This window comes from Hippopotamus amphibius, chromosome 13, assembly GCF_030028045.1.
Source record: "Hippopotamus amphibius kiboko isolate mHipAmp2 chromosome 13, mHipAmp2.hap2, whole genome shotgun sequence".
In the NCBI taxonomy this organism is placed as follows: domain Eukaryota; kingdom Metazoa; phylum Chordata; class Mammalia; order Artiodactyla; family Hippopotamidae; genus Hippopotamus; species Hippopotamus amphibius.
In genome coordinates, this window is record NC_080198.1 from 22,548,578 (window position 1) to 22,564,351 (window position 15,774).

General features: G+C 36.0%; 1 protein-coding gene across 1 annotated transcript; it reads right to left on the reverse strand.

The window, feature by feature from the left end:
• Window positions 1-14,242: 14,242 nt before the first annotated feature.
• LOC130834948 (proteasome activator complex subunit 1-like) lies at window positions 14,243-15,152 on the reverse strand. Its single transcript, XM_057706066.1, has one exon. It carries the CDS (start codon window positions 15,077-15,079, stop codon window positions 14,330-14,332), a length of 750 nt encoding a protein of 249 aa, XP_057562049.1. The 5' UTR covers window positions 15,080-15,152; the 3' UTR covers window positions 14,243-14,329.
• Window positions 15,153-15,774: the final 622 nt, after the last annotated feature.

A 15,774-nucleotide genomic window follows, 5' to 3' on the forward strand; every position in this document is an offset into this window, starting at 1 on the left:
TTATCAGTAGTAACAGCAATGCTTTAGCCTCCATTTGCTTCACTCTTTCTGTTTCATCTCTCAATTGTTTCAATTAGGCAGGGAAGAAAGAGATCTTATATTTGTTCTCTCTTTTGAAACCCAACGTTGACATCCTAATTGCCAAATTTACTCTCTTTTGCTTGATCTTTCAATTGTGTTGTCTCCCTCTTTCTTGAATTTCTCCTTCCATGGCTTCATCCACATTTTCATGGTTCTTTTCTTCTTGTTGAGTTTTCTCTTCATAAGCTCTTGTATTTCACAGACCTTGAGTGTTTACCACGTGCCAGACTCTGTGCTAGAGGCTCACTTGTTTACTCTTCTAGATCAGTTTTAGAAACATTGTGTCAAGTGAAAAAATTTTATCTTAATGCACACATTGATTTGGGAATACAAATATCTTCCAATATTTAACCTGTATGAAAATCTGGAATGTGTGCATTTCCTTAGTATAGATAAGTTGATTTTTTTAATTAGTAGGTATTTTCCTCATATATTTTATTAGTATTGCCATTTAGGTTAATCCCAAAGTAGTGCTTTTGTTCTTACTGTTAATGGGATAGATAGATTTGTGTGTGTGTGTAATATTTTCTCTTTTTAAGTTATATTCTATGATTGATATGTTAAAAAGCCACTAGTATATTTTTATAGATATATATGCATGTGTATGTGTATATATGTATATTTATTTATATGTAAATGTATATATTTTATATGTAAATATATATACATATTTTATATGGAGACTGGGTGTATATATAGAATTGAATATATATAAGCATAGTCTATATTATATACTCTCAGAAATTCTAAGTGGACTTTTAATCGATTGTATTAAGTTTTTTAGATAAAAATATCTCATCAGTAATTAATAATGATCATTTGTTCAATTTTACTCCACATATACAACTTTTTTTCTGTTTTTTGTCTTTTCCAGAATTTCAAGAACAATGCTAGATATGGAATTCTGGTTTTATTCCTAATTAAGCACATATGCTCCTAGCATTTTATCCTTATGTATGACACTGGATATTGATTTGAGCTAGAAATTGGTTAACTTATTAAGGATAATTAGTTTGAATATTAGTCTCAAAGAGATTTAAATAGGTAGTGAGCATTAAATTTCATCAAAATGCCCATTAAAACCTATTGAGACTTCTTCATGGTTTTCTTATTTGCTCTATAGATGAGTTAACATCCTGATATCATGTGATAAATTATTTTAATATACTGGTAAATTCTGGTGTTAGTTATTCTTTTTAAACACACCTTATACCATAGTGAGGCAGCTCTATAGAACACATTTTAATGTTGTCTTTGACACATGTAGATTTTAGAATTTAACTTTGGAAGATGACTGAGGTAGCCTTCCATCTTTTTCCGTGGTCCAGAATAGTTTATAATGCACAAGAATTATCTATCACTTTAAACTTACAGAATTCATTCATAATATTATTTGGAGCAAGAGCCTTTGATAACTTCCTTAATTTCTCCCTTGATTATCTTTTATTTGGGTTTCCTATTTTTTCTTGAGTCAGGATTTTATATGTGCATTATTTCAGAAAAATTATTCCTTTTATTATGTTTTCAAATACATTACCCCAGTGTGTATTGTATTCTCTTTTCATTTTCACTTCTCTGTTATCTCTGTAGTAACATCATTTTTCTTTCTAATTTCACTGATTATGTTTTTTTCTTATGTTCTTAGATTTTTTTTTGGAACTTTGTCCATTTTCTTTATTTTTATAATGATGCAGTCTTGAAATCATTAATTTATACAGTCATCTTCACTATTCCCTTCAGCTACTTGCCACAGGTTTTAAGTAGTTATTCAGAATTAATTCTTGACATAGTGCATTAAAGACAATCATTCTTCGTCTAAAGAACAGAGACACACAATGTGGAATATTGACCACATTCCGTAAGTGCTATTATGTAATTAACATTCAGCTTAAAAAATATGTTCATTTTAATGATTTTTAAAGTCAGCTATTTAATTTTTAAAATTTCTTTTCTACCAATAGTTATTTTGGGAGATAATTGAAATTTTTTTAAGTAGTATAAATTTTTCTTTTTGAACTCCTATTATTTATTTTTCTTTAAGGTGTAGAGCTACCAATTTATTATATAGCTGTGAAGTAGTTAAAATACGGAGAAAAGTACAGAGAATAATATGGTATATATTCAGGTATCCATGACCCAGAATCGATGGATGTTAACATTTTTATGCTTGCTTCAGTTATTATTTTTTAAGACATAAAATACTACAAATAAGCTCGAAACCCCCTTTTTACTTTCTTGTGACTAGCCCCTCTATATTTCTCTCTTCAGAGGCAACCTCTATCCTGAGGATAGTTTTTATCTTTCCTGTCCATGTCGGTATATATTTGCTATATAAACTGTATTTTATATTTAAATAAATATTTATATAAATGGTATAATAAACATTGTAAAACTTGTTTTTCACTCAACATTATATTTCAGTACATATAAGTCAAATTTATTCATTTTAGCTGCCAGGTAGAATTCTATCATTTATGTGTCCATTCCTCTACTTGTTTGAATTGCTTTAATGAATATGCTCATGTGTTTCCTTACGCACATGTACAAGAATATATACCTGCAAGTGGGTATGTTTATCTTCAACTTTACTAATTATTACCAAATTACTTTCCCAAGTGATTATACCAATTTTTTTTTTTTATGGTTGGATCATGTTTTCTTTTCTTTTTTTTTTTTTTTAATTTTTTTGGGGGTACACCAGGTTCAGTCATCTGTTTTTATACACATATCCCCGTATTCCCTCCCTTCCTTGACTCCCCCCACCTCGAGTCCCCCCCACCCTCCCCGCCCCAGTCCTCTAAGGCATCTTCCATCCTCCAGTTGGACTCCTTTTGTTATACAACAACTTCTCACTGACTATCTATTTTACAGTTGGTAGTATATATATGTCTGTGCTACTCTTTCGCTTCGTCTCAGTTTCCCCTTCACCCCCCGCCCCCTCCCATACCTCGAGTTCTCCAGTCCATTCTCTGTATCTGCATCCTTGTTCTTGTCACTGAGTTCATCAGTACCATTTTTAGATTCCGTATATGTGAGTTAGCATACAATATTTGTCCTTCTCTTTCTGACTTACTTCACTCTGTATGACAGATTGTAGTTCTATCCACCTCATGACATATAGCTCCATCTCATCCCTTTTTATAGCTGAGTAATATTCCATTGTGTATATATGCCACATCTTCTGTATCCATTCATTTGTTGCTGGGCATTTCGGTTGCTTCCATGTCCTGGCTATTGTAAATAGTGCTGCAATAAACATTATGGTACAAGTTTCTTTTGGGATGATGGTTTTCTTTGGGTATATGCCCAGGAGTGGGATTCCTGGATCATATGGTAGTTCTATTTGTAGTTTTTTAAGGAACCTCCAAATTGTTTTCCATAGTGGCTGTACCAACTTACATTCCCACCAACAGTGCAGGAGAGTTCCCTTTTCTCCACACCCTCTCCAACATTTGTTGTTTCCAGACTTTGTGATGATGGCCATTCTGACTGGTGTGAGCTGATACCTCATTGTGGCTTTGACGTGCATTTCTCTGATGATGAGTGATGATGAGCATCTTTTCATGTGTTTGTTGGCCATCTGTATGTCTTCTTTGGAGAAATGTCTATTTAGGTCTTCTGCCCATTTGTGGATTGGGTTATTTGCTTTTTTGGTGTTAAGCTTCATGAGCTGCTTGTATATTTTGGAGATTAATCCTTTGTCCGTTGTTTCATAGGCAATTATTTTTTCCCATTCTGAGGGTTGCCTTTTAGTCTTGTTTATGGTTTCTTTTGCTGTGCAAAAGCTTTTAAGTTTCATGAGGTCCCATTTGTTTATTCTTGATTTTATTTCCATGATTCTAGGAGGTGGGTCCAAAAGGATCTTGCTTTGATGGATGTCATAGAGTGTTCTGCCCATGTTTTCCTCTAGGAGTTTTATAGTGTCTGGCCTTACATGTAGGTCTTTAATCCATTTGGAGTTTATTTTTGTGTATGGTGTTAGGAAGTGTTCTAATTTCATGCTTTTACATGTTACTGTCCAATTTTCCCAGCACCACTTATTGAAGAGGCTGTCTTTTTTCCATTGTATGCTTGTGCCTCCTTTGTCAAAGATAAGGTGCCTACATGTGTTTGGGCTTACTTCTGAGTTCTCTATTCTATTCCATTGATCTTCCTTTCTCTTTTTGTGCCAGTACCATACTGTCTTGATCGCTATGGCCTTGTAGTATAGTTTGAAGTCAGGAAGCCTGATTCCACCAACTCCATTTTTCCTTCTCAAGATTGCTTTGGCTATTCGGGGTCTTTTGCGTTTCCATACAAATCGTAAGATTTCTTGCTCTAGTTCTGTGAAAAATGCCATTGGTAATTTGATCGGGATTGCATTGAATCTGTAAATTGCTTTGGGTAGTACAGTCATTTTCCAAGTGATTATACCAATTTACACTCCTGCCAGAAGTTTATCAAAGTTTTCTTTTTGATCACATGCTTACTAACATCTGCTACTAATCTACTATTAAATTTTAAAGCATGAAATGTTGTCATGGTAAATTTTAATTTGCATTCACCAAATTCCTTGTGAGGTTGAGCATCTTTTAAATATGTTCGTTGAGTTTTCTCATGTGTGCGTTACCTACTCATGGCCTTTGCCCATTTTTCTCTTTGGTTGTCTTCTTATAGAATTGTAGGAATTATCTTCAGGTTCTGGATAGTGATGCTTTTTCTCTTAAAGTCTTGCTAATGTCTTCTCATGTGCTGTTGTCTTTTAACCAAGTTTATAGCTTTTTTTATACACGTTTTTTCTTTTCATGTAAATTTATCATGCTTTTCGTCTATAATCTGCTCCTTTCTGCTTCAGTATCATAAAAATATTCTCCTAACTGCTACAAAAACCTTTTAGAAGTGTTGTGTTTCACCTTTTGGTCTTTTATCCACCTGAAACATTTTTTTATGTAATTTATGTGAGGCAAAATGAGGGCAAAAAAAATGGATAGAATCATCAGACCTGTATATTACCTGCCAAAGCTGAGATAAATGAGGCACAGCCTCTGCACCTTACCTTTGAAGAGAATATCTGATTAACGTGCTAAGTCATGTTTTCACACTTTTCTTGGCAGTGTCACCCACTTTACTCACTTAAGAGCTTTCTAATATGTGTAAATAGGGTTTTTTTCTGGAAGCTGGAATATATGGAAAAGTACTTCATTTTTCCTACATGATAGACAAGATGGGTGTTAGTAAATAGAAAGACATCAACTCTTTCAAAGCTGCTGCTTTGCTTCATTTAATAGGGTGTTTGCTTTAGAACCAGAAGAACTGGTCAGGAAAGAAAAAATGGGAAACTAAGTTTTTTGTCTCTTGAGTCAGATAATCATAGTTTGATTGCTATTTAACCTCATTTTAGCGTGGCTTTATTATTGTTGTAAGTAATGTGAATTTTCAGAATGAAGGACACATCCAAATATACATGTGTAAATATATTCCAAAAACAAGAATAAATAATCATTTAGATATGTTCCCATGTGGATTAACAGACCCACTTCTAATGCATTACTGGGTCAGCACTGTACAAGAATTAGCTTGATAGCAGAGCCTTTTTATTGTGACTTTGTTGGAAAACGTGGTTTCTCTATACCACAAATTTGCTAACACAACTTTTTCCCTTACCTGGGGATGGAATCATTTAATAGATATTCTGTAAGCTTTTTCCACCCAGCTAAAATATATCTGAGCAAGAAGGCTAAACTTGACTGCTGAATCTGGCTTTCCAGAGGATTCTTTAGCTATATTCAACTCTATACAGTATTATATCTTCTGCACTTCACTAGTGGGTCCTCTGAACTAACTACCCTCCTGACGTTCTGTCTTCCCATTCTACTAACCACCTTGCCAATAGCACCATGCCCCGTTGAGAGCCTCACCTGGCCAATAAAATATACAGGTCAAAAGAATACAACATTGTACCTACAGTCAACAATAATGTAGGATGCACTTAAAATTTTGTTGAGGGCAGATCTCATGTTAAGTGTTCTTACCACAATAAAATACTTTTTTTTTTTTAAAAAAGAGGATTTATTTCCCTTAGTACTTTTATAGAACAGCATAAGGACAAAACAGGAAGAAGATGGGAGAGTGCAAATACAGCTCTCGCAACTAGCTAGTGCAAGTCAGATTTGTAATGGTACCTTTCACAAATTGCTTGATAATGAGAAAAATGTGAGTACAAATCAGGACTTGAGGATGGCTAAAATCATTAGCAAGATTGATTCCCTTTAGAGGGAAGTGACTAGTTTTATGTTGCCTACTTATGGAAAGGAGATGGTTACCAGTTTACTACTCTTCTAAAATGGGACAGGAAGGAGAACAAACAGATATGAAGATGGTGTATTTTTTAATGGGTTTCATTCTGTGCTAACTAATTGACACAGAAAGTGTAAATTGTAATTTGGCTATAACTATAGACCCTGGTAATTTGCCCCTTTAAGTCTAATCAGTAATATAAAGGACACACGCGTCAATGTTTTTTATGCTTCCAACTGGGTTATCAACCCACTGAGAAAAGTTAGGGTGTTGCCAGACATAGAGAACAAACTAGTGGTCACCAAGTGGGGAGAAAGTGGGGGAGGGGCAATATGGAGGCAGGGGATTAAGAGGCACAAACTACTATGTATAAAATAAGCTACAAGGGTATATTATACAGCACAGGGAACATAGTTGGTATCTTATAACCACAAATGGAATATAATCATAAAAAGTGTGAATTACTGTATCATACACCTGAAATTTATATAATATTGTAAATCAACTATACCTCAATTTTAAAAAGTTAGGGTGTTGTATCTTCATCAATAGTTATTTTAGTTCATGACATCTTATATAAAAGACCTTTAGTTGCTATAGACAAAAGGTAAAATTAACTAAAGTCCAAACCAGAAAAATTTACTGTAAGACATTCTTATAAGATGATCTCCATTATTTACCTAAAGAAGGCTTAATTTTACATTTTTTAGAAAAGAAATTCAGCCTTTTTTGTGATAATATGAAGATATAATGTCAGAGCATAGTATTCTGAAGAAGTGAACTTAACACAGTTATTGTATTAGACAGGCTTGGGATACATATTGATTTATGAGAAGTATAAGAAGCCTATCCTCTAAAGAGCTCCAATATACCCTAATTCAGCTCCAAGAATTGCTTTGATAACTCTCTCTTGGGAAAATTAGATGAAAGTTTGCCCTAGGAGTGATTAAGAGATTTATGGGATTTATACACCAACATGAAAGCTCAGGATTTTAGGCTTGTACTAATTGTTCCAACCCTAGGTCCCAAAAGTCTGACTCCACTATTAAGATATCTTAAAAGATATTTCAAAATGTGCTTCAGGAGTCCCACAATTCTTTAATTCAAATATTAGTTCATACATTTTTAGATATCATTTAAACTGTAATAGACTGTAATAGATGCAATTGTTCAAAAGTGTTGAATAGCAAATTATAACACATTTTTAATTAGAGAAAATTAGTCTGATCTCATGCTCTCAGGTGAAATCATTGACGTACAAATTTCAAAATAGTAGTCGCTTTGACATCTTTGCATATGGTTGAACTTATCAATAACATTAATCTTAAAAAACTTATGTGACTTTGCATACATGTCTTTTCTTGAGTATGGACATGTCATTTTTTTTTTAATTGAAGTAGAGTTGATTTACAATGTTGTGTTAGTCTCAGGTGTACAGCAAAGTGATTCAGTTATACATACATATATATTTATAATATATATATATTCTTTTTCAGATTCTTTTCCCTTATAGGTTTTTACAAAATATTGAGTATAGTTCCCTGTGCTATACAGTAGGCCCTTGTTGGTTATTTATTTTATATATAGGAGTATGTATATGTTAATCCCAAACTCCTAATTTACATGTCTTTTTTTAGTAATTATTCAGGACTGTGCATGTCTGTCACATTAGATTATAAATTTTACATCAGCTTTTGTGTTTGCCAATCATTTTTACAAAATGAATAAGATTCATTAGACTATGCAGGTTGTAGTAGTATCATCCAGCCAGCTGTGGACAATATTAGCAGTGAAGGCAAATCTTGAACTTAACATGCAAAATAAAGTCCATTTTACTGTCTTGAAATTTTAAGTGACTCTATTTAATAGAGACAGGCATTGAAGTATACAGGAGATTTTTTGATAACTACACCAAATATCACATTATAAGACAAATTTTTAAAATATTTTCTACAAAAAATTCTTTTTTATCAACTTCTCTGAAATTTAAACACTTACCTACTTAATTATGTGAGCAATAGTTGGATAACAAAATGAATAAATGTAGCGAAATATCTAGCATCGTCTTTGTTGTTTCAGAATCAGTTTAGTTGTCCAGTACCCTGAGAATGCAAAATGAATGGTTTAGAAAAGTATCATTTTCTCCTATTTAATGAATTAGGAATTTCTCCCTATTGTGCAAGCAAAACAAAATACAAACATGTGTTGCATGTCAAAGCTGATAAAAGACTGCAACTGTCATAATTCCTACGATAATAACCGTTGCTTCAAATTATCAGTGTGTCAAAACAGCCTAATTATATTCTCTGGTTTTATAAATAAATAAAAACTGTTATAAATGTGAACCTATAAAAGAGGTTAAAATGACTAAATTTCTATTTCTTTCATGTATCCAGAGTCTGTAAAATGTAACATTTGAAAAATAAGTTCCACTTTTGCTTAAAACTTTTGAAAACTGCTGTGTTAAAATAATACAAAGATCAGAATCACTGGCTTTTTAAGTTTTACAGTGAGCGTTCAGTGTACTTCCATGGTAAGTGTTGTCTGATTTTCTTGTTATTTAGATTCTAAGACCTAAGATCTAATTCTCGTTTTGAAAACTGCATTTGCACAGACAGGCAATTTCAGCATTTCCTCTAAGCAATAGATACCCCCCAAATTGCATTTGTACTGTCTCTGGTATTTACCAAGTTTACTTTGTAGGTTTGCATGTTCAAGCTAGCACTTAGGCAACCTCTCAGTTTCTCCTGACCCTCTGTGTGCTGTTTCAGTGAGCTGTCATCCTGTTCACAGCGATCTCTAAGTTACAGCTTCAGACTCTGAATCGCTAGCTTGCCACAGGGGTGATTAAGTCAGTCACAGGATTTAGCTAAATTTTCTGTTCAGGTTTATCTGAAGTAGAATTCTCTATTAAAGAAGACAGCAGAAACATGAATAAAGACTTTTTTTTTTCATCTTTTTTATTTATTTATTTTATTTATTTTTTGGGGGGTACACCAAGTTCAATCATCTGTTTTTATACACATATCCCCGTATTCCCTCCCTTCCTTGACTCCCCCCCCCCTCGAGTCCCCCCCACCCTCCCTGCCCCAGTCCTCTAAGGCATCTTCCATCCTCGAGTTGGACTCCCTTTGTTATACAACAACTTCCCACTGACTATCTATTTTACAGTTGGTAGTATATATATGTCTGTGCTACTCTCTCGCTTCCTCTCAGTTTCCCCTTCACCCCCCGCCCCCTCCCATACCTTGAGTTCTCCAGTCCATTCTCTGTATCTGCATCCTTGTTCTTGTCACTGAGTTCATCAGTACCATTTTTAGATTCCATATATGTGAGTTAGCTTACAATATTTGTCCTTCTCTTTCTGACTTACTTCACTCTGTATGACAGATTGTAGTTCTATCCACCTCATTACATATAGCTCCATCTCATCCCTTTGAAGAAAGACTCTCTTTAAACAAGGTGCACAATTTAGAGAAAAACTTAGGAAGATACCAGGTGAGATGGGATGCTTCTCTAACTCATCTTCAGCGCTATTGCTTAATGTTTGATTTAACCTTGAGTTTCCCTTCAAAGCTTGAGTGAGTCCCTTGCAATCTGATTTTTTTAGTTTTTCTAGAACTTCTTTACGGAAGTAAAATCTTACCCACTGTTGTCAGTTATCAAAACCCCTGTTGCTTTTCTTCTCAGACCGTTTATACCATAATCTCATCTCAACATCAGCCAGCCTCTTTCTACTTAAAATTTATAAAGAAAAATATTTCGTCTAGTTTCTCAAGTTACTTGCCTTGATTCTTGCTTCTTTGTATGCCTCTCACCCAATGGAGAGGGAGAGATTAAAACATTAGCAGGCATGACAGTAATTCTAGCTTGCTTGAGGTGCTTCCAAGCCTCCTTTTTTAATTGGAATGGAATTTCATTTATTCTAAGCTTCTGTGCTGCCTTCTACCACCTGCCCTCTATATGCACATAAATGGTCTTCAGCATCACAGCTTGACCGATTTGCATGAATCCTGACTTCCTTTCCCAGAATTTAACTTTTTAAAGAAAGATACACCTAAACACAATATTAAAATGGTTTTAAATGGAACTCTAAGGCAGCTTCTCCAAAGTGTCCAATTAACTGAAAATACCATTCGTGTAAGTAACAGATGAGAATGGCAGTTTTCTCCCTCTCTGTCTAATTTCCTCCCTCTCTGTCTAATTTCCTATCTCTCTCCTTTGACTCTATACCATGTTAGAACTCACAGGGCTCTGGAGAGGCAAGAGGGCAGGGTAGATCCATAGAAGCCAGGGGAGCAGAGAAAGACATTCAGAGTAGGGATCCCCGCCAACATTTGGGTGCTGTGTGCCTTCAATTTGCTAACTCTGTATCCTAGTCATGGATTCACTTCCTCAGTTCCCGGCTGCAGAGCCCACTGCCTGGCTCACCAGATTCCTGGAGTTGTATTTTAAAGTCCAGTGGATGGATTCAGAGAGCTATTAAGGATGTGACCAGCTATGGCAGTGGCTCTGAGCCACAGAAGGCCAAAACCCAGGAGGACTTTACCCTTCTCAAATTGAGCTTTGCTTAAGCATTTTTGTATTTTAGCAACATGTGGTACCCCATACTGGGTCAATTTCTTTTCAGTTGAGGTCATGTAATTCTGATGCCTTGATGGAATCCTGCAGTTGGTACATATTCTCTATAACAACTTAATAAAAACAAGAATTGACAGAATGAATTAGGGTTTCCTAGAAAAAGGAAAGTGTTACTAGATCTTTTTTTATTATTTAAAAATGTTAATTAGTAATACAAAATTAAATAATATAAAAAGGGATTCAAAGGAAAAATTTACTCTCACCTCTCACCCTCTCCTCCCATTTTCCCAACCTCCAGATAAGCAGTTATTGGTTTCTTGTGTATAATTCCAATGTTTTTTCATCCCTATAGAAGCAAATGTAAATACATAGCCTGAATTTCCCCCTTTTCTATGCAAGCTAGCATACTAAAACAGTTTCGTACTTTGCTTTTTTCACTTCATACTATATCTTAGTGTTCTTTTGATATCAGTACATAGAGAGCTCCCTTATTCTTTTTCACAGCAGCACAGTATTCCATTGTATCGATCAACATGATTTACTAACTAGTCCCTACAGATGAACTATAAAGTGTTTCCAATAGTTCTGCTATTTCAAGTACTGCTGCAAATATATTTATCAATTAACGAGTGTATTTTGACTGAGCTTACACGGTTTTCAGCTAAGACTAAATTTTAATGTCATCATATGTACCTTGTTTTATGGCTTCTGACCTTCCAAGATCATAAAGGAATTTCCTCATGTTTCTTTTAATGCTTTTGTGATTTTACTTTTTACATTTATATTTTTGATCCACTTGGAATTTGTCCTGTATATCAGTATATCAGGTATGGACACAACGTTTTTCTAGATAGCCATTCAGATGTCCCAGTACCATTTATTGACTACACTATATTTTTTCCACTAACCTAAGATGGCTTCTTTATCATGTGGCATGTGTTTGGGTCTGTTTCTGTATTTTCTATCCCATTTCATTGATTTCTCTGTCTAGTCTTGGACTACTACATAGTGTTCAAATTATTGACATATTAGGGTATGATTTTCTATCTGTTATGACTAGTCTCACCTCTCTGCTTTTCTTTATTAGAGTTTTTATTTTTTGAATATTCTTGTTTATTGTGCCATGTGAATTTTATATTGAGTTTTTCCAGTAAAAAAGGTGACGACGACTATTGGTATTTTTATTTGTATCATAACATTAAGTTTTAAATATACATAAGAAGAATTTATATCTTTATGATATTGAGTCTTCTTGGTCTGGAATATGTCTTTTCTTTTTGGTATTCTTTGATAGTATTTTAAAGGTATCTTTATGTAAGTCTTGCATTAAATTTATTCCCTTTTACTTTTTCACTTGCTACTGTAAATGGGATCCTTCTATTATATCTTCTGAATTCTTTTCATCTGTAGATTTTTTCAAATCATAATATGCTTGGTTATTTTCATGAATGGTAGGCGAAAAGGGATAACCTGCAAGTCATTCACATTTGTCGAAGAGGCAGGCATTTATAATGACGTTTGAGCATGAACATCTGTAAAATCTGAGGCTTTTTTGTTAGAAAATAATTACAACCTTAATGGGAAATCCTTGTATAGGAACTGCTAATTGGTACCATTTCTTTACTTGGCTTCTTCAATTCTCAGACCTTCCCCACAACCACATCATTTCAGTAACAGTGTACTTTCTGCTGATAAATTCATTCAACCAATGCAAAATTGACATTTCTCAGAATTCACTTGCATCAGTTAAAGAATGTTTTCATTTCATTTTTAATTTTAATGCTGATTTTTAAAATGTGTTTAGGTATAGTTTATATTCCTAGTAAGAGTAAATTCTGGACCCATAATTTAAGATTCTCTACTCCCTGGCTCCAACTATTTTTTCATCCTTATACCCCAGAATTGGAGTGCTCACTGTTTCTTCCACAGTCCCATACCTTCCCACCTTCAGCTATGTAAGCACTCCATTATCACCATCTAAAATGCCCCCAACTTCATCTCCATCAAACAAAATTCTATCCAAACCGCAAGGCCCCACCTCTACCAGTTCTAATTGGATAGTACTTTCATAATAGATTTTTTTTTTATCATTTAGCTTTAGAAACTTCATTTTTGTTTTCTCCTTTTGAACTGAAATATAAATGAGATAAAACACTGTAAGTTTAAGGTGCACAACCTGTTCATTTGTTACCCTTATATATGGCAAAATGATTACCACCATAGTGTTGGCTAACACCACCATCACCCCACATAACTACCATTTCTTTTTTGTGGTAAGAACATTTAAGATCTATTCTCTTAGCAACTTTCAAGTATATAATAAAGTATTTTTAGCTATACTTACCATGCTGGACATTATATCCTCCAAACTTTTTCCTCTTATAACTGAAAGTTTGTACCTCTTGACCAATATCTCCCCATTTCCCCCATACACTAGTAACTACCATTCTACTCTCTGTTTCTATGACTTTGGCTTTTTTAGATTTTATGCATAAGTATTTGTTTTTCTTTTTTCTTTCTTTCTTTATTTATTTTATTGGCTGTGTTGGATCTTCGTTGCTGCACACGGGCTTTCTCTAGTTACAGCGAGCAGGGGCTACTCTTCCTTGTGGTGCGCAGGCTTTTCATTGCGGTGGCCTCTCTTGTTGCAGAGCACGGGCTCCAGGCACGTGGGCTTCAGTAGTTGCGGCACATGGGCTCAATAGTTGTGGCTCATGGGCTCTAGAGCGTAGGTTCAATAGTTGTGGTGCACGGGCTTAGTTTCTCCGCGGCATGTGGCATCTTCCTGGGGCAGGGATCAAACCCGTGTCCCCTGCATTGGCAGGCGGTTTCTTACCCACTGTGCCACCTAGGAAGTCCCAGTATTTGTTTTTCTTTGTCTGACTTATTTTACTTAGCATAATGCCCTCAGGTCTATCTGTGTTGTCACAAATGGCAGGATTTCCTTTTTTCTCTTGGCTGAATAATATTCCATTGTTATGTATGCCACATCTTCTTTATCTATTCATCCACTGACAGACAGTTAGGTTATTTCCATATCTGGGCTATCATCCGTAATGCCGTGATGAATCTGCTAGTGCAGATATCTCTCTGAGATCCTAATTTCATTTCCTTTGGATATATATCCCAAAAGACTTTTAATTTTTTGAGGAATCTCCACACTATCTTCCATAGTGACTATACCAGTTTACATTCCCACCAAAAGTACAAAAAAGTCCCCTGCAAGTTCTCACCAACACTTATCTCTTATCTTTTTTTTTTTTTTTTTTTTGATGGTGTGACTATATTTATTGTGCCTGGGAGGCAAGGTGAGGGCAAACCCTCAACAGGCAGAAGGTGAGAAGAGTCACGACGGTCCCTGCTGGACCCATCACAGAACGAGAGGAGGCTCTCAATAGATCATTCCTTTTGTTTCTCCCCGGGGCTTCTTGAGCTTCTCGAAGTTCTTCAGGATGATGTCATATAACACAGCATAAGCCTTGCGGATCTCCGTGACCATCAGCCGGATGTCCCGGTACTCTGCCTCATCCAGTTCGTGTACCAGCTGCTGATAATCACCCACGTGGGGCTGCTTAGCTGCTCTGGCCACAGCATCACCGCGCTCAGAGAAATACTTGGAGATTTGAGTGTGGAAGCCTTCCAGCTTGGTGTGAAGGGCGGTCATCAGCTCAAACACCTTCTCCTGGGCAGCCACTCCAAAGTTGTTCCCATCCTCAATCCGAGGTATCTGCAGCTGCAACCAGGTGGTGACCAGGTTGAGTTTCTCAATGACATCCTTGATCTCAGGCTTCAGGTGCTGCAGGAGGACCACGATCTTCTCATTGCAGTTCACTGGGCCACAAGGAGGACCTTTGTCTTCATCTGCCCCTTTATTCTTTTCATCCTTGTCTTCCTTCTCCTGCTGTTTCTTCCTCTCCTCCTTCTCTTTTTCCTTGACTGCATCAGGCACTGGGATGTCCAAAGGTGCCTTCAGATTGCTCAGGTTGGCTTCATTGAGAGCTGGCTCCGTTAAAAATCCATCCAACTCAGAAATCTTCTTGGGGAAATAGCTCCCGAGCACATTCTCTGTCTTAGCACATAGGTCTTCACGGAACACATCAACCTTGGCTTGGGCTTCGGGCAGGACCCTGAGTGTGGCCATGGCTGGGGCGGGGGCCTAGCGCCGCACGCGGAGCGAGGAGTGGGCACGGGGAAGGGAAAGCAAAAGCAGCGCTCGCTCCATGGCACGGCCTTCCTGGGTAGAGCTCTTATCTTTCTGATAATAGCCATTCCAACTAGTGAGGTGATATGATTATGGTTTTGATCTTCCATGATAGTTCTAATTATAACTGGTCCTTCTCTCTATCTGAATGTCTATGACACTTCACCTGCAGGTCTCTGTGGTAGCATAATGCCCCCAAAGATGTCCACACCCTAATCCTAGGGAGCTAGAGGTGTATTACACAGCATGGGGACTGTGCAGAAGTAATTAAGATTAGGAAACTTAGAGAGAGTAGCCTGTCTTGCCCAGGTGGGCCCAATCTAAACACAAGAGGCTTATAAGCAGAGAACTTTCTTCAGCTGGAGTCAGAGAAATGTGGCAGAAAGTGAAGTTGGAGAGATTGGAAGCATAAGAAGGACCCGTTGCTTCCAAGAACCAGCCACATGAAAAGCCTGAGAAGAAAGTGGGTTTTACAGAGAACCAATGAGCTTGCAGGAAACCCTGAAATCCAGATGAGAATTGCAGTCCCAGCTGATAGCTTGATTCTGGCTAGATGTTAACTTGCCTAATATTTATGGAATATGCAAAATCCAAATCTAAAGAGCATCAAGGGACATTTCAGATTATTATCATGG